Raw genomic sequence first — 24,943 nt, forward strand, 5'->3', positions numbered from 1 at the left:
AAATTCTCCTTTTATCTTATTTTATACACAAACAAAAAAAAAAGTAATTACACAAAGGTCAAATCTTACAAAAATTCAGTTTCAAGGCTGAAATTCATTCCCCAACTCAACCCAGTGTCCATAATATTAAATACCTCCCAAAAGTGAGGTTATATTTTCCAGTAACACTTACATGCGACAGGGTGAGCAGAGAACAGTTTCAACCATGACTCTAAATTCATTTGCTCTTCTGTATTTAAGCCAGAAGAAATTCTATTAATTCAGTTCTGTTTATCATTAGTGTAAATGCTATTATTCTTTCACTACCCTTTTACATATGCTTCTTCACCTATTACTACTGTACTTACCTTACACCTTTGCTCAACCTTAATGTATACTTTAAGGTTAACACCAAAACCACCCCCACCCTACAAAAATAACTATTATGAAAGGAAAATATATTCCCAAACTCCAGTTTCATGTCACTATAAACCTTTTCTATTATCCCAGCTTGTCTGTTCTTTGAAAGTAACTGGTAACTTAGTTCATGAATGTGTTCAGCAGAGAGATTTGCATTTTCTAACAAATTTGCCTAACAAATTAGATTTTTAATGTTGCAGTGTTTTACCTACAATAAAACAGACTACTAAAAATATGACATCAATATATTGAAAGATATACCCTTTTACAGAATACAGAAAATTTTCATAAGGTTTCATTAAAAAATAAAATGCAATTTCTCTCTTTGGAAAGAAGAAACTAGGTTTTAGTTTACAAATTAAAAAGCTGTTAGGCAAGTATCTTTCACATTCAGGTATGAGGAAGACACAGAAAGGCAGAGCAAACTGCCACAGAGAAACATAAAAAGGGAAATATATGTTGGATTTTTTAAACAAACAATTTAGTTCTCAAACCACAGTAAGCAAAAGGAAAAAACCTAACCCAATTTATTCATTCATTGAACAATACTGAATCCAGCCAACCCTTTCACAGTTTTCAAATGTAAAGCAGCCACCTTAAAGATACATTTCTTGTGGAACTGCTTCACAATGCAAATTTCAGTCATAGATATTGACTGTACAACTGAGTGAAAAAGAGAGAATGCAAGGTGTAGGGAAGATGGAAATATAATGAATTCCAGGCCCATTAGTAGTCAACATAAGATTGGCAGGAAAATTACAGTAATGTGTGCAGACAAAAAAAAGATATCAGATACCAATAGGATTAAGAAACAGTATACAAAATTATACATTTGAAAACAGTTAGAAGGCAAGATTTTAGTTTTGCTTTTTTAAAAAAAAAAATCGAACATGGATTTTATCAGAGCATCCCCGAAGGAGATGATGAAAGTGCAGAAATTCTGCAAAGGCACTGTAAACTTTTAAACGATAGAGGCAGTCGCAAATACAAAATAAATTTTATACAGCAAAAAGGCAGAGCATACCACTGAGGTACAGCTGCTCTTTTACACTCTCTCCTCCAGAATGAGTTTCATGAATTCAACCAAACGTACAAAAAGTATGATACCTCTTATGAGAAATGCTAGCTCCACAAAAAAGGGCCTATTGATGTTCATAGAATAACAAAAAAAGAGAAAGACATAATATTGCACATTCTATAGCTGTTGCCATCTTTTTCAGTTTCCAAATTAACATCATGTTTCCCCAAGTACAATATTTTTTAAAGTAAGAGTCTAGGTGTATCTGAGAAAAATGGTAGCAATATCTCCAAGATTAACTATCACTGAAACAATGCCAAAAAGCTTAGTACAGTTAGGCACTGAACAGTACTACTGTATTGTCTGAGAGATGCTAATAGATATTAGCTTTAATTAAAGAACAATCAATATGCAAAATAAAACATATTTCCATTAATTGCAAGTTCTCAAAAACAGGCTCATTTATCTGACATTTAACAAGTGAAGTGGTTGTCAGTCTTATGAGCATTCAACTTTATTTTCCATGGAAAACAGGAATCTACCTTTAACAATGTATTATCAAGTACAATATTCTTCTACAAACACAGAAAGGACAAGTTTGTGATTTTTTTTTTTTTTTTTTTTAATATAAGCGACACTAATACTCAAGATCAGCGGTTCTCAAACTGTGGGTCAGGACCCCAAAGTGGGTCGCAACCCCTTTTTAATGGGTCGCCAGGGCTGGCATTAGACTTGCTGGGGCCCAAGACCGAAGCCCAAGCCCCATCACCCAGGGCCAAAGCCAAAGCCCAAGGGCTTCAGCCCTGGGTGATGGGGCTCACGTTACAGGCCCCCGCCTGGGGCTAAAACCTTTGGGCGTTGGCCTCCCTGCCTGTGGCGGTAGACTCAGGCTTTGGTCCCCCTCCTGGGTCATGCAGTAACTTTTGTTGTCAGAAGGGGGCCGCGGTACGATGAAGTTTGAGAACCCCTGCTCAAGATTATTTTACCACAGATGGACACAAATACTTTATTTTTGGACTGTATACTCCAGAAGTACACTAGAAGGCTTAAGGATTTTGCTTACAGTGGTATGAGAACAGGAAGAGAAATAAGTTATGAAAAATGGAGCACAAAGTCTACATACATATTGAATATTACAATGTTCGTGTACTTTTCTCTTTGCAGTTCATTCCAAATTCAGTTTAATTGTGCAAAAAAAAATTATACAATTAGAAAACAGCTGTCCCAATAACAAAAACATAAAATGAAATAATGTGTAACATTCAGAAGTTATTAAAATCCAGACAGTGAGATTAAGATGGGACAGTAATAGCTGAAATACATAATTGAACCACCAGTTAAACTAAAACCTTTCTAAAAATCAGGGGCTAATGTTGATGAAGTTACATTACTTTTCTGTTTGTACATGTTCATTTTGGTGTTACTCCTCCTCTAAATTGGATTCCTCTGATTATTAACACATAGGTTCTTGATTTTCTAGAATATTACTTTACATCAGAAAGTTGTACTTTTTTTTTTTAAAATCAACCACCGTTCTGCACTTTTACATTAATAATTATACCACTACTCTAGCAAAAGTTACAGACTTCAGGAAAACATTCAAATTAAATAACTATTTGCCAAGATTACACTGGCAATGCACATAAGGACCAACTGCCCAACTGAAAGCGTATAAGTCAACTCAACAACTTAGTTTTTGATCACTAAATGTACAAACAGAAGTGTGAAAATTTGATATGGTACATTTGAGGTTTTTGTCAATAAAATTTTATAAAACATTTATTAAATTATTCAAATTTAATCCAGCTATATGAATGCAAGTAGATACAAATGACAAAATGAGTAATAAAAAACTGATTAATGTTTCACAGCATACAAAACTTTACAATGAACTTTTAAAACCCTTCTAAGATGAGCATGTTTAACATTTTTGTTAAAATATGCAAGTAGGGTATCACAGCACTACTAAATTTACATGGGAATAAAGAGAGGAAAACCACTGTCATTCATATCTTTTAGGCACAGAAACTCGCATTATCTGGTAAAACACTGGCATAAAGGGTGAAAAAATGTTCCTCTCAGTATTTCTATTATTTTAGAAGTGACTGGAAACCTTTGGTTACTGTTCATAAACAAATCTAATGTAACACCCCCCCCCCCCCAGAAGTATGAAAACATATATCCTGGTGAAAATGAAACACACACCAGAAGATTACTGAAATTAAGTACTGTATAAAAACTACAAAAAGTTTATTGGCCTGGCCTTCTTTAATAGGACAATAACAAGACAAACTGTTTACAAGTTATCTTTTAAAATACCAACTTCTCATTTGCATGTATTCACTAAATCTGTCCTTTAAATAAAGTTATTGCAGTCTATTTTCCTCTTCATTAAGGGGAATTTATCTACTCAACTCCTCTTAATCCTAAAGGAAGTCCTGGTGCACAACACACAAATTTAAAGGGAGGTTGCATATGTAAAAATCCCATGTGTACTGAGTTGAATAAAACAATAATTCAGATAATCTCACACAGCATGCTTAAAATGTGTGAGCATATAAATAAATAAAACAAAACAGTGTTATGGTAAATACTAAATGCAACCATGTTTCCTCAGACACTTTGTGGGAGAAAATATATCTATACTTCGTATAGAAGTTCCACCATACAGACACCTCGTCTGAATACATGAAAATATAAAGCTTCAGTAATCAAGTGCATCCAAAGTAACTTCCCACCTTAATTTTAATTTATGGAACTTCAAATTAACAGTATTTAATGACATTTATTCATCTTCTCCTGAAGAAGTGAAAGCCTTGGAAAAGCAACCATCATTCAGCTCAACTGGGTTACCTCCTATACAATACTATCTACATGTAGTACTTAAATACAGCAGAACCTCAGAGTTAGGAACACCAGAGTTACCAACTGACCAGTTAACCTCACACTTTATTTGGAAACGGAAGTACCAGAGACAGCAGCAGAGGCCACAAAAAAAAAAAAAAAAAGAAGCAGCAGCAAATACAGTACAATATTGTGTTAAACGAAAACTACTAAAAAAATAAAGGGAAAGCAGCTTTTTTTTCTGCATAGTAAAGTTTCAAAACTGTATTAACTCAATGTTCAGTTGTAAATTACTGGAAGAACCACTACAATGTTTTGTTCAGAGTTACGAACAACCTCCATTCCCAAGGTGTTCGTAACTCTGAGGTTCTACTATACATTTAAAAACAAATTAGTGGTAACTATGGAAAATCCACTTTAATGAAAGAAACCACATTCAATCATGTAAATCTGAGACTTTTTGTTCTGACATTTTATGCTTAGGAAGCACGTGAATAATTTTTCTACAATTCCAGGAATGTTTGTACTAAAATAGCACACAGTACAAAGTAAAACACTGGCCACTGTCACTTAAGCAATTAAGGTATATGACTGCCAACTTCACTTCAGCTGCCTCTTTTCAGCCTCTTTTACGCCTTTGATTCCCCTTCCATAGGCCATTACTATATGGATCAGCTACTAAGGAATGCATGAACCAAGGACAATACATATTGTCCCAATATTAAGTGGGATCAGATGTTCTAAGGTCAGACTTCTGTCCCTACTGCATAGAAATGCTACAAGCCATGCCAAGAAAAACTGACATTCACTTTAAGTGGCTGATAGTACTTAAGGCGTTCTAAGATTTTCATGATTCTCAAAATAGTTTTGCTCCAACTATATTAATGTCTTTTGAATGAATTTCTATGACTAAATGCCACATTAAAACGTCATTTCTCAAATTTGTAAGGTAAATGTAAAAATAAAGTATTGTCAGGAGACATTTCTTCTGCGTGTGACTTTTAACACAGTATATTAAAGAACTGTTCTAAATACGCAAGGATAGGAAAAGATTACGACTTCCAAATGACAGAGAGGTTTTGGTTTCAATTGTCAAAATCAAGCAATTTCAATTCAAGATCCTCAAACTGTGTATATAACTAAGTTACATATGCAATGACTATTTACACTGACATTTTTTCAGTGGCTAGCCAGAGTTCAAGTGTCTACCCAAAGTGCTACTCTACAGCTAATTACATGGTTGGTGGTGGGTTGTTTTTTTTTTTAAAAATAAAGTTTAATCCATAAAAAGGACTGTGTTTATCTGAAACATTTAGTGAGTGTAAAATAACCAAAAAAAACACCCATTCCCGGTGTTGTACATTTGTTCACCAATCTTTAGATTATAGGCAGAAATTCTATCACCAATTTTGCAGCACAGAAAACTGAAAGGGGACACCACCTGAATTTAGTTCATGGACCAGGAAATATTAAGAGGTCACATTTTATAACAAAGCCCTATATCCTCTTTCAGTCCTTACTTGAGCAAAACCTTCATTGCAACCAACAGAAAATTCACCTGTGTAAAAACTTAGCTTATTCTCTAGGACTTAGGCCTTCTGATTTTATATATGCAAGTACTGCCTACAATGAAATAATCGCATTTCAAACATTTCTAAAATCTTTACATGACATTGCAAAATGTGATTAAGAGTTGTGGGTATTCTAATCTTCAGAGTTTAGATAAGCAAAGAACATACTCCTTTTGATTAGTCTGATTTACTACTGCTTTTTCAGTAACATATTTAATCCTCCCATCCATAAAAACTGAGAAGATAAACACCACGCCACAGAAATTACATATTCATGCAATTAGCAAAAGAAAAAACCAACATCAAGTCAAGATAGTTACCTGTCATTACTTACCAAAGTTCTCTTCAGATTCTACAAGAAGGAAAGGATTCAATACATACTGCTGGACCATACTTAAGTGTACACATTTACTGTATAAATAATCCCAAGGCCAAAGTAGTTACTGTTAATTCAAGTAACCATCAACCCTACACAACATAAAACTGAAATGCCCACCTTCTCTAACGATGGCGATACTCTCGTTCTCTGTCACGTTCTCGATCACGATCTCTGTCACGATCACGATGTCTCTCTCGTTCACGGCTTCTTTCCCGGTAATAGTCATCATGGCGATCTCTGCTCCGGGACTTGTGACGCCTGCTTTTTTCTCTTGACCTGCTGTGGTCCCTCTCTCTTGACCGTTCACGTCTTCTAAAAGAAATTACTTCATTAATTTTTACTCAAAATACACACACACCACCAGAAAATTAAGATGTATTAAGCTCTGCCTGTTTAATAAAATGAAAATGCTCAAACAAGAATGTTGAGAATAAAACAAAACGACATGTTTGTTTTGATACAGAGATGCATGTGCGTATACTGCACAGAGGGGGTGAACCTGTTTATTTCAAGCAGCCACCAAATACTTAATAATGCAGACTTGGTATTCAGAGAATATTGAATATGTACCCTGCTCCCACTCTTCCAAATTAACCCATTTCTTCTTCACTTTTCAGGATTCCAGCAGCAGACCCAGCACAATATTATCTATTTCCTGGTCTTACCATTTGAAAAGATACGCTAGTACTGGGGACTGAAAGGAGAAAGGAAGAGGTAGAGAAAGCTGAGGAGACGATGACAAGACAGCTGCTCATGGGAATGCATCCAACCTAAAATGGCTGCTGCAACTGTGGCAGCCATTTTAGGTATTGAAAGTTTGTGGGGACAGTGGTATTGAATTTGACTATGAATATCAGTACTGTATCTGGACTGACTACAAACTGAATATCTGTCCAAACTCCATATGGAGTTAATTCTAGAAGAAATATGAATATCTCCGGTTAGTATTGAGTGAAGCCTGATGGACTTCAATCATAGAATCATAGACTTTAAAGGTCAGAAGGGACCATTACGATTGTCCAGTCTGACCCCCTGCACAACGCAGGCCCCAGAATCTCACCCACCCACTCCTGTAACAAACCCCTAACCTATATCTGAGCTACTGAAGTCCTCAAATCATGGTTTAAAGACCATGGTGCAGAGAATCCTCCAACAAGTGACCTATGCCCCACGCTGCAGAGAAAGGCCAAAAACCCCAGGGCCTCTGCCAGTCTGCCCCGGAGGAAAAATTCCTTCCTGACCCCAAATATAGCGATCAGTTAAACCCTGAGCATATGGGCAAGACTAACCAGCCAGACACCCAGGAAAGAATTCTCTGTAGTAACTCAGATCCCACCCCATCTAACATCCCACCACAGGCGATTGGGCCTATTTACCATGAATAGTTAAAGATCAATTAATTGCCAAAATTATGTTATCCCATCATACCATCTCCTCCATAAACTTATCGAGTTTAATCTTGAAGCCAGATATGTCTTTTGCCCCCACTGCTTCCCTTAGAAGGCTGTTCCAGAACTTTACTCCTCTGATGGTTAGAAACCTTCGTCTAATTTCAAGTCTAAACTTCTTGACGGCCAGTTTATATCCATTTGTTCTTGTGTCCACATTGGTACTGAGCTTAAATAACTCTTCTCCCTCTCTGGTATTTATCCCTCTGATATATTTATAGAGAGCAATCGTATCTCCTCTCAGCCTTCTCTTGGTTAGGCTAAACAAGCCAAGCTCTTTGAGTCTCCTTTCATAAGACAGGTTTTTCCATTCCTCGGATCATCCTAGTAGTCCTTCTCTGTACCTGTTTCAGTTTGAATTCATCTTTCTTAAACATGGGAGACCAGAACTGCACACAGTATTCCAGGTGAGATCTCACCAGTGCCTTGTATAACGGTACTAACACCTCCTTATCTCTACTGGAAATACCTCTTCTGATGCATCCCAAGACCGCATTAGCTTTTTTCACGGCAGTATCACATTGGTGGCTCATAGTCATCCTGGGATCAACTAATACTCCGAGGTCCATCTCCTCCTCTGTTACTTCCAAGTGATGCGTTCCCAGTTTAACACAAAAATTCTTGTTATTAATCCCTAAATCCATGACCTTGCACTTTTCACTATTAAATTCCATCCTATTCCTATTACTCCAGTTTACAAGGTCATCCAGATCTTCCTGTATGATATCCCAGTCCTTCTCTGTACTAGCAATACCTCCCAGCTTTGTGTCATCCACAAACTTTATTAGCACATTCCCTCTTTTTGTGCCAAGGTCAGTAATAAAAAGATTAAATAAGATTGGTCCCAAAACCGATCCCTAAGGAACTCCACTAGTAACCTCCTTCCAACCTGACAGTTCACCTTTCAGTGTGACCCAGTGTAGTCTCTCCTTTAACCAGTTCCTTATCCACCTTTCAATTTTCATACTGATCCCCATCTTTTCCAATTTCCGTAATAATTCTCCATGTGGAACCGTATCGAATGCCTTACTGAAATCGAGGTAAATTAGATCCACTGCGTTTCCTTTGTCTAAAAAATCTGTTACTTTCTCAAAGAAGGAGATCAGGTTGGTTTGGCACGATCTACCTTTTGTAAAACCATGTTGTATTTTGTCCCATTTACCATTGATCTCAATGTCCTTAACTTTCTCCTTCATATTTTTTTTCCAAGACCTTGCATACTACATATGTCAAACTAACAGGCCTGTAGTTACCCGGATCACTTTTTTTTCCCCCCGCTTTCTTAAAAATAGGAACTATGTTAGCAATTCTCCAATCGTATGGTACAACCCCTGAGTTTACAGATTCATTAAAAATTTTTGCTAATGGGCTTGCAATTTTATGTGCCAGTTCCTTCAATATTCTTGGATGAAGATTATCTGCCCTCTCCCCCGCCCCGAGTTAGTCCCATTAAGCTCTTCAAGCTTGGCTTCTACCTCGGATGTGGTAATATCTACCTCCATAGCCTCCTTCCCATTTGTTGTCCTACATTATCCCTAAGCTCCTAACTAAAGATGGAGGAAAAGTATTTGTTTAGATATTGGGCCATGCCTAGATTATCCTTAACCTCCACTCCATTCTCAGTGTTTAGCGGTCCCACTTCTTTCTTTGTTTTCTTCTTATTTATATGGCTATAGAACCTTTTACTATTGGTTTTAGTTCCCTTTGCAAGATCCAACTCTACATGGATTTTGGCCTCTCTCACTTCTGACCTCAATAAGGCAGCTTTCCTTGCTGATCCCTCCCATCTTCTGCTCCTTGTAGGCTTTCTGCTTTTTCTTAATCATCTCTCTGAGATGCTTGCTCATCCAACTTGGTCTACAACTCCTGCCTATGAATTTTTTCCCCTTTCTTGGGATGCAGGTTTCTGATAGTTTCTGCAACTTTGACTTGAAGTAATTCCAGGCCTCCTCCGCCTTTAGATCCACAAGTTCTTCAGTCCAATCCACTTCCCTAACTAATTTTCTTAATTTTTTAAAAAAAAGTTAGCTCTTTTGAAATCAAAAACCCTCGTCACAGATCTATTTTCGTTTATCCTTCTATTTAGTTTGAACTGAATTAGCTCATGATCGCTCCAACCAAGGTTCTCCCCTACAACCATTTCTTCTAGGAGGTCCTCACTACTCACCAAAACCAAATCTAAAATGGCATCCCGCCTTGTTGGTTCAGCAACTACTTGGTGAAGGAATCCAACAGCTATCGCATCCAGGAAAATCTGAGCCCTATTATTATTACTAGCACTTGTCCTCCAGTCTATATCTGGGAAGCTAAAGTCTCCCATGATCACACAATTCCCATTAGCATTTACTTAATTAAAAAGGGCTCTATCCAAATTAGATCCCGGAGGTCTATAGCACACTCCAAGCACTATCCCAGGGGAGACTCTAATAGTTTTCTTCCCAAATGTAATTTTTGCCCAGACGGACTCTGTCTTATCCATTCCATCGCTTATTTCTTTACATTCAACCTCATCATTGATATACAATGCTACTCCACCACCTTTGCCTTTATTTCGGTCTTTCCTAAACAGCACATACCCCTCAATACCTGTAGTCCAGTCATGACTGCTATTCCACCATGTTTCTGTTATCCCTATAATATCTGGTTTCAATTCCTGCACCATTAGCTCTAGTTCCTCCATTTTGTTACCTAGGCTCCTCGCATTGGTGTACAAACATCTTAATTTTTGCTGTTTGGCCTCGCTCACATTCTTTACCCGATTAGGCACAGACATTCTTCTGCCAGTATCACCTATTAGACTGGTATGTATACTACCCTTCCTCCTTATGTCCATTCTCCTACCACGGCTGTATCCTCTCTTACTTCGTTTTCTTCCCTCTCAATGTTAAAATCCAGCATGGAGATTACCTGGACATCTCCCAACCATCTCCCCCAAATTCCTAGTTTAAAGCTCTCTTGATAAGTTGTGCCATCCTCCATCCTAGAAGTCTATTTCCCTCCTTACTCAGGTGAAGTCCATCCCGAGAGAACAGTCCTCTATCCATAAATGCCTCCTAGTGGCCATACATCCCAAAGCCCTCCTTATAGCACCACTTCCTGAGCCATCTGTTGAGCATCATAATCTTGTCACATCTTTGTTGCCCTTCTCTAGGAACAGGCAGAATCCCACTGAAGAGCACCTGAGCCTCGATTTCCTTAAGTTTCTTTCCCAGCCTGGCATAGTCTCCCTTGATATGATCCAGCGAGAATCTAGCCGTATCATTTGTTCCCACAAGAAGGACAACAGTGGATTCTTTCCCGCTCCCGTTAGGATCCTCTTCAGCCTCAGGTCAACATCCCGTATCTTAGCACCCAGCAGACAGCACACTCTTCTGTTCTCTGGATCAGCTCTTGTTACAAGCCTGTCTAGTCTTCTCAGTAACGAGTCCCCAATCACGTAGACCTGCCTTTTCCTGGCGATGGTGAGATTCTCCAATCTATCCCCTGTTCCCTCTGGCTGCAAGTCCTCTCGATTCCTATCGTCCCTTGCAATCTTCTGCAACCCACCCCGTATCCTGGGGTTCATATTTGATGTTATCTCCATTGACTATTGCCCTCTTCCTATAGGACTAGTTGCTCTTCTCTTCTTCCTTGCCCTCTCACATTCAGTGACCACCTGCTGTGCCCCTTCTTCATTTTCCAACTCCACAAACCTGTTCCTGAGCTCGGTTTCTCCTTCACTAGCCCATCTTTTCCTCTGCCTGGTTCTCTTAGTCACATGGTTCCACTGTCCACTTTCCTCACCCAGCAGTCTCCACTCACAGTTCTTTGGACCTGCTTCCATCTGCAAGTCTGAGCTTTTCCCTTCAGCCGCCTCATGTCTTTGCTCCATCATCCGCTCAAACCCCCTTCTAAACTCAACCAGAGTTTCCTCCTGCATCTCCAATCCTCTGATCTTTTCTTCCCATCAGCTCTATCAGGCGGCACTTCATGCAGACGAAATTCTTTTCAGGTACCCCCTCCAGGATCACGTACATCCGCAGCTTCTACATCAAGTCATCTTCATTGTGTCCTCCACTGCTTGGGTCATTACCACTGCTGCCTCTGTATCTGTCATAGCCGTCTCACCTAAGTCCTGTTAGTCTGGGGGAAACAAGCCAAACCAAACCACCACCACGCACAGCAAAACAAACCCTCAACGAGCACCAAAACACTGCCAGACCACCACACACTTCCTTCACTAGCCTGTCTGTTCCTTTGCCTGGCTCTCTTAGTCTTCTCCACAAACTCCCCTTACAAACTCCCACTCAAAGGCCTCTGTTTACAGTTCTGTTTGCTAGCTCCTGTGCCACTGCAGTTGACTGCCTCTCTCCCTCATGTCTTCTCTTAGTAGCCTCAACACAATTATAATAACAGAAGAACATTATCCAATTTTCTTGGCATTTAAAATTCATAATTATCTAGACAAGAATACAGATAACTATCATAAAAATGAAAACTGATTTCGTATAATTTATAAGAAGAGTAATTTTAATAACTACATTCATAGTCATGATATATCAATCTGCTCATAAGTTTGTAATTAATTTTGTTTTGATGTTTACATGCTATTATTGCAGCATGTAAAGAAATATAATTCTAATTAAAATTAGATTTAAAATGAGGCTGCAGAGGTCAGTTTGGGGAGGAAAGATGGCCTTGTGTTTAGGACAATTGACTGGGTTTCAGGAGATCTAGGACCAATTTCTAGCTCTCCCACAGACTTCCTGTGTGACTTTACGCAAGTCACTTAATTACTCTGTGCCTCAGTTCCCCATCTGTAAAATGAGGATAAAATACCTTTCTCCTATCCTTTATAGGTCTTGTTTATTTAGAGTGCAGCTAGTGAATGAAACAGGAAAGCTTTACCTTGATCCAGAACCATAAGACTTGGACTCAATTCCATGAAGGCAATCCTGCAGAGAGCTAATAAGTACTTTACAACGATCATCAGCAGATACTTTGGATTGTTTAATTAAGGAAATAGCAGTTACTAAGGTCTCTATAGCACTTCCATAGTCCCCTGAAAAGAAGAAAGTAAATTTGATGTTAGTGGATTAAAGAGATTAAAATGTAATAAAAATCTCTCTGTAAAACTATTATCCTTTGACAGCTGGTCTTCTCTGCAACAGCTATTGAAGCCACTTCTGTGGACCAGCTATTAAAAACATGGTATATATTTGTACCCAGCAAGTGTCCATATAAATCTAATTTGAGCACAGTTCAAGTCAGTCACAAGAAATATCTACAATCAGGACGGCACTCTGATGTTTTTAAAAAAGAAAGAAAGAAAAAGTAGTGGATTCACATCTCCAAGATTTCCCTGGGGAAATTATATAAAATTGCTTTTAGTGGGATGGAACAGGAGGGACACTAAAGATTTACTGACCAGCACTGGCATCTGACACAGCTCTTGAAATGGCACTGCTTGAGATGGCCCTATTTCTATTCATGATTTCTTCAAACTCTGCTTCACTTAAAGGTGTTCTTGCAGCATCCATTTCTCTGCAATTAATAAAACTAAAGTTTAAAAAAGTAACCCAAAGCTTGTGAAGATAGCATTGCAGTTATCAACAACTCAAGTCTGCAACTTTAAGCAAAGTGACAAACAGGACAGAAAGCAGGTTTTTGGTTTTTTTGTTTGTTTTTGTTTTAAAAAAAGTTTTGTGGTACAAAACTTGCAGGCAAAAAAAGTACAATACCATTAAAACATCTGCTGTGTAAACGTGCTTAAATTATCTTTGATCATCCTTTTATACTGAAGATTTAGAAGCAGTTATATTGTGCTTTCCATCTTCAAAATGCTTTACAAAATTTTAACTAATCTTCACAACATCCCTATAACACCAGCAGGTATTATCCCTATTCTATAGATGGGGAAACTGAGGCAGGGGACTCCGGTGATTTGCCCACAGTCAGAGATGGAATTTATATCAAAAATGGGATTAGAACTTATAAATTCCTGGCTCCCAGTCCCCTGCTCTAACTATCACATCAGGACTTTAAGTTATGCAGCAGATGAAGTAAATATGGTCTAGCACTATTAATGCTCCACCTCCTGAATAACATTTCAAAGATTTTATTTCTGCTTTAATTTCCAATATTTTTCTGGTCAAGTTCAAGGGTGCTCCAATTTACTGTTTTAACAAGAAATTTTAAGGAGAAAGTGTCAAGCTTACACTTAGGGTAGTAAAAGGGAATTCTAGTATTCTCGCTGAATGCTGTAAATAATATTTTATTGATCACATGTATTTGGTTTCCATAGAAATGGAAATTAACCTATAATTTAAAAAAAAAATTGGATAAAAAATTTCCCATCCAATTCTGCAGTGTTCTATCAGCCAGTCTCTGTTATACAGAGTATCTGTAGGATGATGTTAATGAGACTGTTAAACTGGCTCACTGCTGGATAATATTACTAAAATAGTGTTAGTTATTCTGGTAGAAAGAAAATGCAGAATGATAAGCAATGCTATCCTCTTAAGAGCAAGAAGTGGAACAAGATCCTATAGCCAGTTTAGCATAAGAGGAAATGTCTAAAAATTCATACCTCCCTGCGTTTTGAGTATTATTTTTCGTATGCCTCCAATACAATGGAATATGTAATTGTTCTCTTATGGACATGTTATTTCCAGTGAAACGCCTATGATATATAATTAATGACAATTTAAATAGTTATGGATTGTAATTTTGAAATTATTATAATGAAAATATTGGACAGCAAGTGCAGTGGTTCTGTCCTGTTCTCCCACCCTTTTCCTCCCCCATCCTTCTACAAACTGTGGACAACCTCAATCTTGGATACCAGAAAAGACCTGGTGTTTATTATGATTATATATAAAGGTAATTATATCAAATGCTCTAAATTTCCATACAATTTCTATATGAACATTACATTTATAAATAATTGATTTTTACTTTTGAATTCCATAATGGGAAGAACCAGAACCAATGTCCAAACAGAAACAGAAAAAAAAAATATTAAAAGGACAGAATACGCATGTCTTCCTCACACTGGAAGCATGACCAATATAACTCATAAGATCTACATGTAAATACAATAAAACTTCATTTTGTACGGTGCCTTTCTTACATACTGTCCCCAAATGCTTTACAGAGTTTAACACAAGTACAATGAATAAACAAACAACAGTGGAGGTATAAAGAAACTAAGGGGTATTGGCAAAGGAGAAGAGATATTTCAGATAAGATTTGAGAATCATGAAGGCTATTCCAGATAGCAGGAGTTGAAAAGAAGGATTTGCACCACCTATAGCAAGATTGGTACTAGATAAACAGATGGAGGTGGAGGATCCATGGAGGATTTTTGTGACAAGGATACTGATCCTGACAAGAATGGGGGCCAGTGGCACTGCATGAAGATGAGGGCGATACAGTTATGGTTCTTTGTACTATACTGTTCTTACAAATACTGCACTATATAAATGTTAAGAAAAAGGACAGCAGCATTTTGCACAGCATGGAGTCTGCAGAGCTGGGTGGGACTTGGAAAGGCCATGAGAAGACAGTTGCCAAATAGTCAGAGTAAAAGAAGATGAAGGTGAAGATTTCTAGAGGCAGAGCTGCGGCAAAAGCATAAATAAACCACTGCAGAGGTAATGCCAGATAGAAATAGAAAATGTTGGAGGTCAATAATGACACCAAAATTACAAAAAGTGAAGGTAGACAGAGGTCTGAGTTAAAGAGGGGAAAAAGACGACGAGATGGACACTGCATCTGAGGATGCTTCCACACCTAGAAAAACACTGACAGATGTTTTAGTGAAGAAAGTGGAAAAGAAGCTACTGAAAAGCCAAAAAGAATCTGATGTCTCCTACATGGAATAAATGTGCTACGAAGTACACTACACTAAAAGCACTCACCTGCCAGGTGGACCATAGTCACCCCTGTCATAAGGTGGAGGTCGGCCATATGGATCTGTTGGTGGTGGACCACGACTGTCTGAAGTAGGTATGCCACTATTGGCTGGTGGGGGGAAGAAAGCTGGATTCACGTGTGGAGCAGGTGGGGGAGCACCTGGAGGTGGCCCAGGAAGATGTGGAGGAGGAGCAAGTGTCAGGGGAGGCCCAAGTGGACCAGGTGGACGAGGGGGAAAAGGACCGGGAGGCGGAGGTGGACCCTGCTGTGGTGGTGGTGGACCTGGAGGGGGGCCATAGCCTGGAACTGGAGGTGGAGGGCCAGGAGGAAGTGGACCCAGTGGAGGCTGACCAAAGGGTTGTCCAGGAAACAGAACTGGTGGTGGTGGACGGTCACCACGATTAGGAGGCCCAGCTAATGGAGGAGGAAGAACTTGACCAGGAGGTGGAGGACCTGGTGGTCCGGGGGGACCTGGAGGACCTAGAGGTGGACGTGGTGGAGTTTGTCCAGCTGAAAGAAAAATGGGAAAATAAAGTTATTTCCATAATTAGATCATTTTAACTAAATTTTTGCAAGTCTCACTGAACAATTTTGATGTGCATGAGACATTATGCATTCCCAACTTTGGAAAAAGCAAATCATCATTTGATAAAGTTCAAACAAGTACTTGACTTCGAGATGTGTTGCTCATGTCCACTCCATGTTAGGTGTGCATGTGCCGCATACACCATTGCTGGAGATTTTTCCCTCAGTGGTATCCGGTGGGCTCATTCAAACGCCCTCAAAAGTCACGAGCTTGTGTGTCGGTATCAGGGGTGCCACCAAGCACATCCCTCTGAGTTCCGTCTTGCAGGTTAACTCCAACAGAGGGATAAGGGGGTGGATCATGGAATGGATATGAGCAACACATCCTGAACAACAGTTACGAAAGGTTAGTAACCATTTTTTTCTTTTAGTGCTCGCTCATGTCCATTTCATGTTAGATGACTCACAAACAGTACCCAAGGAGGTGGGCTCGGAGTTCACGGACATACTGACTGCAACACTGCTGTTCCAAAACTATCATCACCTCAGGCCCGTTGGGTGATGGTGTAGTGGGATACAAAGGTATGCATCGACAAGCAGGTTGCATCTCTGCAGATGTCCTGGATTGGGACCTGCATGAGAAATGCTACTTACAAAGCCTTGGCTCTTGTGGAGTGAGCTGTTAAGGTGGCCAGAGCAAGCCCAAATACAGGTGGTTATACAGGATGAGATCCTCTGAGCTGACACAGGAAGCTCTCTCATCCTTTCCACTATTGCAATAGAGTTGTGTAGACTTGTAAAAGGGTTTAGTCCCCTCATCATAAAAAGTGAGGACACATCTAATATCCAACAAGTGAAGCTGCCATTCCTCAGAGTTCTTGTGAAGTTTCGGGAAGATGACCGGTAGGAAAATGGCTTGGTTGTTATGGAATTGTGACACTACCTTTGGTAGGAAGGTTGGATGGGAGCGCAGTTGGACCTTGTCCTTAAAGAACACCGCATAAGGCAGTTCCAATGTAAAAGGCCTTGATTTCAGAGATCCCTCTCGCCAAGGTGATTGCCATCAGGAAGGCGACCTTCCAAGAGAGAAGTAGCAGGGGGCATGATGCTAAAAGAGCAAAAGGGGGGGAGAGAAAAATTGAGTCTTGACAGAACCAGGTTTAAGTCCCAGGGGGATGGAGGGGGGTGGTTCAGGGCTGAGGCTAGAGCCTCTCCAGCCCCTGGATAAACAGTACTGTCATTTTGTGAGAGAACGATGACCTGCTGTTCACTGGAGGGTGGAAGGCTGAGATGGCTGCTAAGTTCACCCTGATAGACGCGAGGGCCAGGTCCTACTCCATTATGTGGAACAAACAGTCCAAGACAGATTGGAGGGAAGATCGAGATGGAGAGAGCACACCCTGAGAAGCCCAAATGGAGACGCGCATCCATTTGGCCAGGTTGGTAGCCCTGGTGAAAGGCTTTCTACTATCCAGCAAGATCTGCCGGACTTGTTCCAAGCAAGCCTGTTCTTCTGGGTTCAGCCATGCAGCATTCATGCAGTTCGGTGCAGGCAGGTGAGGTATGGATGAAGCAACCATCCGTGGTTTTCTGAAATTAGGTCCAGATGGAGTGGGAGTGGAGTTGCTACCAACAGATCCAGGAGCATGCCAAACCAGTGCTGATGTGACCACACCGGACTATCAGAATAACACTCACCTTGTCCCGTTTGATTTTTAGGAGGACCTTGTGAACCATGGGGATCGGAGGAAAGGCATAAAGTAGATCTGGCCACAGGATATGGAAAAAGCAAATGTACTCAGTGCTTTTTTGCCTTTGTCTTCAAGAACAAGGTCAGCTCCCAGACTACTGCACTGGGCAGCACAGCATGGGGAGGAGGTGACCAGCCCTCTGTGGAGAAAGAAGTGGTTCGGGATTATTTAGAAAAGCTGGATGTGCACAAGTCCATGGGGCCGGACGCGCTGCATCCGAGAGTGCTAAAGGAGTTGGTGGATGTGATTGCAGAGCCATTGGTCATTCTCTTGAAAACTCATGGCAATCCGGGGAAGTCCCGGACGACTGGAAAAAGACTAATGTAGTGCCCATCTTTAAAAAAGGGAAGGAGGAGGATCCTGGGAACTACAGGCCAGTCAGCCTCACCTCAGTCCCTGGAAAAATCATGGAGCAGGTCCTCAAGGAATCAATTCTGAAGCACTTAGAGGAGAGGAAAGTGATCAGGAACAGTCAGCATGGATTCACCAAGGCAAGTCACGCCTGACTAATCTAATTGCCTTCTATGACGAGATAACTGGTTCTGTGGATGAAGGGAAAGCAGTGGACGTGTTGTTCCTTGACTTTAGCAAAGCTTTGGCTTTGACACAGTCTCCCACAGTATTCTTGCCAGCAAGTTAAAGAAGTATGACCTGGATGAATGGACTATAAGGTGGGTAGAAAATTGGCTAGATTGTCGGGCTCAACGGGTAGTGATCAATGGCTCTATGTCTAGTTGGCAGCCAGTATCAAGCGGAGTGCCCCAAGGGTCGGTCCTGGGGCCGGTTTTGTTCAATATCTTCATTAATGATCTGGAGGATGGTGTGGATTGCACCCTCAGCAAGTTTGCAGACGACACTAAACTGGGAGGAGGGGTAGATACGATGGAGGGTAGGGATAGGATACAGAGGGACCTAGACAAATTGGAGGACTGGGCCAAAAGAAATCTGATGAGGTTCAACAAGGACAAGTGCAGAGTCCTGCACTTAGGAAGGAAGAATCCCAGGCACCGCTACAGACTAGGGACTGAATGGCTAGGCAGCAGTTCTGCAGAAAAGGACCTAGGGGTTACAGTGGACGAGAAGCTGGATATGAGTCAACAGTGTGCCCTTGTAGGCAAGAAGGCCAATGGCATTTTGGGATGTATAAGTAGGGGCATAGCCAGCAGATCGAGGGACGTGATCATTCCCCTCTATTCGACATTGGTGAGGTCTCATCTGGAGTACTGTGTCCAGTTTTGGGCCCCACACTACAAGAAGGATGTGGAGAAATTGGAGAGAGTCCAGCAGAGGGCAACAAAAATTATTAGGGGACTGGAACACATGACTTACGAGGAGAGGCTGAGGGAACTGGGATTGTTTAGTCTACAGAAGAGAAGAATGAAGGGAGATTGGATAGCTGCTTTCAACTACCTGAAAGGTGGTTCCAAAGAGGATGGATCTAGACTATTCTCAGTGGTAGCGGATGACAGAACAAGTAGTAATGGTCTCAAGTTGCAGTGGGGGAGATTTAGGTTGGATATTAGGAAAAACTTTTTCACTAGGAGGGTGGTGAAACACTGGAATGTGTTACTTAGGGAGGTGGTGGAATCTCCTTCCTTAAAAGTTTTTAAGGTCAGGCTTGACAAAGCCCTGGCTGGGATGATTTAATTGGGGATCGGTCCTGCTTTGAGCAAGGGGTTGGACTGGATGACCTCCTGAGGTCCCTTCCAACCCTGACATTCTATGATTCTATGAAAGTGTCAGAGAGGTATCCTGGGGCTGTGCCTGGGCAGGGAACAAAACTGATGGCACTTCCTGTTCTACCTGGTAGTGAACAGGTCCACCTAGGGAGCTCCCATCTTTGGAAGATTAACCTGATGATCTCTAGGTGAAGGGATCACTTGTGAGAGAAAAAGGATCTGCTGAAGGGATCCGCCAGTACATTCCAGGCTCCAGGGAGATGCGACACCTAGAGATGAATAGAGTGCTTTGTGCAGAAGTCCCACAAACAGATGGCCTCCTGACACAGGGCCGAAGATCAGGCCCCTCCCTGTTTACTGATACAGAACGTGGCTGCAGTACTATCTGTCAGGACTTGCAGCAGCTCATCTGAGATCTGTGGAAGGAATACTTGGCATGCTAAGCATACCGCCCTGATGTTTATATGCAGGGAGAGTTCTTCTTGGGACCAGAGGCCCTGAGTTCTCAGGTTGTTGTGGTGGGCTCTCTACCCTAGGTCTGACACATCCAAGACTAAAGCTACCGACTATTGAGGAGTAACAAAGGGAACCCCCATCATTACCCATTTCCACCAGTCCAGGGAGGCGAGGACCACGAGAGGGACTGTGAGCACTGAGTCCAAGTGGTGTCTGCTCAGGCAGCATACTGATGTTAGCCACATACGAAGGGATCTGAGGTGCAGCCTTGTGTGCTGGACCAAGTGTACATGCAGCCATGCGTCCCAATAGCTTGAGGCAAGCCTGAGCAGTCATGATTGGGTGGACCATGACACTGGGTATCAGGTCTGATATGGTCTGGAATCAGGTTTGGGCAGGAAGCCCCTGGCTTGGGTTGAGTCGAGAACTGCCTCAATAAATTCTATTCTCGGAACCAGGACAAAAGTTGACTTCTGCTCATTTATCAGCAGGCCCGGTGGCTCAGACCAAACTGATGCTGTTCTGTAAGTGAGCCTGCAACCTTGATTAGCCAGTTGTTGAGGTTCGGGTAGACCTGGAGGCCTCGCCATCTGAAGAAGGCTGCTACTACCGCCATACACTTCTTGAAAACCCGGAGGGCAATTATTAGTGGTGTTGACCCACTATAAACCTAATAAATCTTCTGTGAACATGGAAGATAGAAATGTGAAAGTATATGTTCTTTAAGTCAAGGGCAATGTACCAACCATATGGATCCAGGGAGAGAATGATGGAGGCCAGGGAAACCATGCATAACCTCAGTTTCTTGAGATATCTGTTGAGGCGATGCAGGTCCAAGATGGGCCAGAAGTCCACTTTGGCCTTTGGCATTAGGCAATACCAGGAGTAAAACCCCTTCCCTCTCAAGTCTTGTGAAACCTCCTTCACAACCCCCATTCGCAGGATGGACTGTACGTCCTAGATGAGGAGTTGCTCATGTACTCAGCACCCAGGAGTCCAATGTTATGTATGACCATGCTAGGCTGAAGAGGGACAGAGGTCCAAAAACAATAAAGGGGAAGCAGATCTGAAATGGTGACTGATACAGCGCCCTCGGGCACACCTTTAAAAGGCTTGGTTGGGCCCTCCGGAGTACCTCTGAAAACTCAAGTGAGAGGCTGAAGATGGACTGGAGTTTTTCACCTCTCCCTTTTCTTTGAAAGGTCTCTTGTCTTGGAGGCACTGAGAACTGACGTGGCTGCTGGGGCCTGAAGTGCTCCTTGGAAGCTGACAGAAAGCAAAGGCCTAAGGATCACAGGGTGGCCCTTGAGTCCTTCAGGCGATGAAGTCTCGTGTCAGACAACTCCCAGAAAAGAGAAGCTTTTGAATGGGAGGTCTTGAATAGACTGTTAGACCTCATGAGGAAGCCTGGAGGACTGGAGTCAAGAACCATGTCTGATAGTGACAAGCAGAGGCCATTGTCCTGGCTGCAGAGTCGGCAGCATCCAGAGCCACCTGGAGAGAGGTCCTGGCCATGTTCCTAACCTCCTCCATGAGAGCAGTGAACTCCTGCCTTGAATCTTGGGGCACGGATTCCTTAAATTTAGCCAAGGAGTCCCATAGATTATAAATGTATCTCCCCAGCAAAGCTTGCTGATTGGAGATATGTAGTTAAAGGTTACCCGTCAAATAAATCTTTCTTCCCAAAAGGTTCAGTCTCTTAGCATCTTTTTGTTTGGGGGTTGCACTTGACTGGCTTTGTCTGTCCCTCTCATTTGCTGCAGACACCACCAGGGACCAGGAGTCTAGTGCAAATACAAGTATCTGAACCCCCCTCACTGGCACATAATACTTTGTCCTCTGAGGTGGGGGGCAGAGAAGGAGTTTGCAACAGGACCTTGACCAGTCCCATCACCAATTCATTGATGGGTAAGGCCACCTTTAAGGGAGCTGCTGCAGCCAGGATACCAATAAGGTTGTGTGATGTCTCTTTGAGCTGCTCAGTTTCAAGACCCAGGTTTGCAGCTACCCACTTCAGAAGGTCCTGATGGGTCCTGAAATCATCATGCGGAAGCAGGCTACGGGGTCCCATGACAACCTTGTCTGGGGAGGAGGCGGCGGCTTGCACCGGAGGATGGGCTCCTTCCTCTTCCTCAACTACATCTGGAGCCATTTCCTGAATGTCGGTACTGAAGTCGGGGTCCGGTGCCAAGTGGGAAGGAGCAGCAGCCTGTCTCTCAGAAACCACCGAAGAGCAATGGGAGGGAGGAGCTGGTACCAACGGAAACCCCCAGGGGTTCCAGTAAGGCCACTGCATAGGCCAGTGACCTGCTGGCCAGGTGCAAACAGGGGGACCAGCACCAAAGTCCGGTGGCACATAGGCTAGGTACCGGTGACTGGCTTTAGGTTGGACGTACGGCTCCTCTTTAGACTCAGAAGAGGAGTCTTCTCTCAGAGACCCTGGTGGAGCAGTACTCGCTTCTGCCTCCATGTGGTGCCAGAATTCTGGGGACCAGCAGTGGACCGAAAGTAATCGGGATGACGAGATTAGGGACAGTTTACCCCTAGAAGGTGCTGGGCAGCAGCCTGATGCTCCTTGTTCTCTCCTGCTTCTGGTCACCAGAGCTGATAGGTATCCCCCTAGAGTTCGAGGGACTGGGAGCGAAAGTAAGTCCCTAGCCACTTGGAACCCCTCCTGGGACAATGGAACAGTCAGATCACTGGTACTACGGTGGCTTCTGGGTGTCAGGTCCTGCACTGGACTCAACGCTCTAGGCAGAGTTGACAGTGCCACCACGGGCCCAGGAGTGGAAGAGTGGCCCAGCACAGATCTCACTGTGCTACCTTCTCCCTGCTTGTATTTGTTCTGCACTGGCGGGTGCCCTCTGTCGGAGAGTTGCTTTTAGTCCTTCTTCCTCAGAACTGGAGATGATGAATGCCCCTGGGAAGAGCTCGGGGGAGGGTTTTGCACCAACGCCGAAGTGCATAGCGCCAAAGTGGAGCAGCTCTGCTCCGAGGTTAGTCTGAAAGTGGCTTCCATGAGGATAGCCTAATGTCTCTGTCTTTTTAGCGCAGAGTAGTCCTGACAAATCTGGCAACTGTCTTTCACATGAGTCTCCCCCAAGCACTTCAAGCAGTTGGAGTACAGGTCACTCACAGGCATAGGTTAGCCACAGGAGGCACAAGGCTTGAAGCCTGGGGCATGCCCAGCCCCTGGGGCAAAGGAGGCCATCGATGACAGGAACTATCTATTTAGGCTATGTACACTAACACTAATTACAAAAACTATATATACACACACTGAATTATCATAACTAAGAAAGAAGTTAGAGTCCAAAAATCACAGGGAAGGCGGCCTTGCTGGAGCAAGAGGAGTCGTTCCAGCAACCGTCACAAGTGGTAAGAAGGGACAGAGGGTGCGTGGCAGCAGTGCCCCTTATACTGGCATATAAGCGGGCAGCTACAGAGGGCACTAGGGCCGGCCCTATAGGATATCACTGAGGGTAAAATCTCTGGCAATGGTGCATGCAATGTGCACACACCTAACACGGAAAGCACATGAGCAAGCACTCGAAGAACACCACAGCTACACTGTGCTGCTAATACAATCGCTCTGCTGCTGCTTGAGTGTTGCTTTGCAATTATTGCTCTCACTCAAACTAGGCTAACCGGACATCTTGAACTCAACGTATCAGCGAAGACAAGCCTGCTCAGAGTGGTGAGCCAGTGTAACTATTGTTTTAAAATATACATTGTGATACTAAACAAAATTATCACTTTAATGATTTTTGTTATAATATTGTTATCAAGTTTGTTTATACTCATGCTCCCACTTCTGATATCAAAGGGGCGTTTTCAGGCTCCAGAGAAGTTGGATTTCCTTATGCTGAACACTGACACAGAGCTCCCATAGAATCCTACATTCCGGTGACATAGTAAAGACATATTGTAAACAAGTCCAATTCCCTGGGTCTCCGTAATTCCCAAAACAAATTAGAAAGTGTGCTATATTAATATTTGGCTATATTAAAAACTGAAAGTGGTGAGCTCAGAAATTAAACATCGGTTTTAGTGTCTTTACCTGGGAAAGGAGGTGGTGGTCCTCCTGGTCCTGCAGGTCCAGGAAATCTGTCCCCACCTGGTATGCCACCTGGAAAACGGCCTCGTCCTCTGTTATTTGGTGGAAACGCTGCACGTGAGCCACCTCCTGGAGGACCGGCTTTACCTTCTCCAGACATCTGGCCTGATTGTGTAGCTGCAATGGGGAAGCAAAAGTATATCATCATTCCATAACATTAAGAATTGGGGTTCCCCCCCGCAATTCGTGACAGAGCGAGTTCATTTTTGTTTTGTTTTTTTGAGGTGAGGGGGTAGCATTGCTGTGTGCTCTTCAATAGTTACTGCAGCAATGCTGAGTACTAACCCTTCGTATTTATGTAGAACTTGTCATGCACCATTCTCGAAGTGCTTTATAAAGCATCCTTCTCCCTATTTTAAGGGCTAGGGAAACAGAGTCATGGAGAAGTTAAGTGACTAGTCCAAATTCTTTCAGCAAATCAGTAGAAGGAGTTGGCAACTGTATTTCAATCTCTTAACCATCTGTCCCATGCTCAGGCCACTAAACCAAAGATTCCTAAATGTGGTCTGCAGACAACTAGAGGTCCACAGACAAAGAAGTGGATGATCACATGGTGCTATTCTTATGTCTAGCTGCTTCTACAACAGATATCTACACTCTCCATTAAACAGATAAAAAGGGAAGGGGGGGGGTGAGAGTGAGAGAGAGAGCGAGCGCCTGGAAGCCTGGAAACATGGAGGCGCCTGCCGAACTAACTCTTTTAGGGACTCGCTGCTACATAATAAAGGAGAAGAGAAAACAGAAGCCATTCTCTGGGCCAGAGCCACAAGTGAATTTGAGCTGTCAGCCACCAATGAGAGGCATGTCCAGACCAGAAGACCAGGGAGTGAATCATACCTGTTTTTATTCTGCCTCTATGC

At 42.2% G+C, this 24,943-nt stretch overlaps 1 protein-coding gene and 1 long non-coding RNA gene across 9 annotated transcripts in view; one reads left to right on the plus strand and one right to left on the minus strand.

The window, feature by feature from the left end:
* LOC140905128 (uncharacterized) overlaps positions 1–15,380 on the plus strand; it is a 30,717-nt gene extending 15,337 nt beyond the window's left edge. The window contains exon 4 of the long non-coding RNA XR_012156762.1: positions 6,829–15,380. This is a non-coding gene — a long non-coding RNA (uncharacterized lncRNA). The remainder of the gene's footprint in view (positions 1–6,828) is intronic.
* Positions 1–24,943, minus strand: part of CPSF6 (cleavage and polyadenylation specific factor 6) — an 82,462-nt gene that overhangs the window by 24,281 nt on the left and 33,238 nt on the right. For 4 of the 8 annotated variants that reach the window (XM_073327815.1, XM_073327813.1, XM_073327819.1 and 1 more), the window contains 6 exons: positions 24,027–24,200; positions 15,561–16,065; positions 14,228–14,320; positions 13,067–13,182; positions 12,547–12,700; positions 6,329–6,523 (listed from right to left, as the gene is read on the minus strand). In XM_073327815.1, the coding sequence (XP_073183916.1) occupies positions 6,334–6,523; positions 12,547–12,700; positions 13,067–13,182; positions 14,228–14,320; positions 15,561–16,065; positions 24,027–24,200 (1,232 nt within the window). In that variant the 3' untranslated portion in view covers positions 6,329–6,333. Of the gene's footprint in view, positions 1–6,166; positions 6,185–6,328; positions 6,524–12,546; positions 12,701–13,066; positions 13,183–14,227; positions 14,321–15,560; positions 16,066–24,026; positions 24,201–24,943 lie in introns of all 8 variants that reach the window. The other 4 variants (XM_073327814.1, XM_073327816.1, XM_073327818.1 and 1 more) reach the window with 4 other exon arrangements.

The sequence above is a fragment of the Lepidochelys kempii genome, chromosome 1 (genome assembly GCF_965140265.1).
Source record: "Lepidochelys kempii isolate rLepKem1 chromosome 1, rLepKem1.hap2, whole genome shotgun sequence".
Classification (NCBI taxonomy): domain Eukaryota; kingdom Metazoa; phylum Chordata; order Testudines; family Cheloniidae; genus Lepidochelys; species Lepidochelys kempii.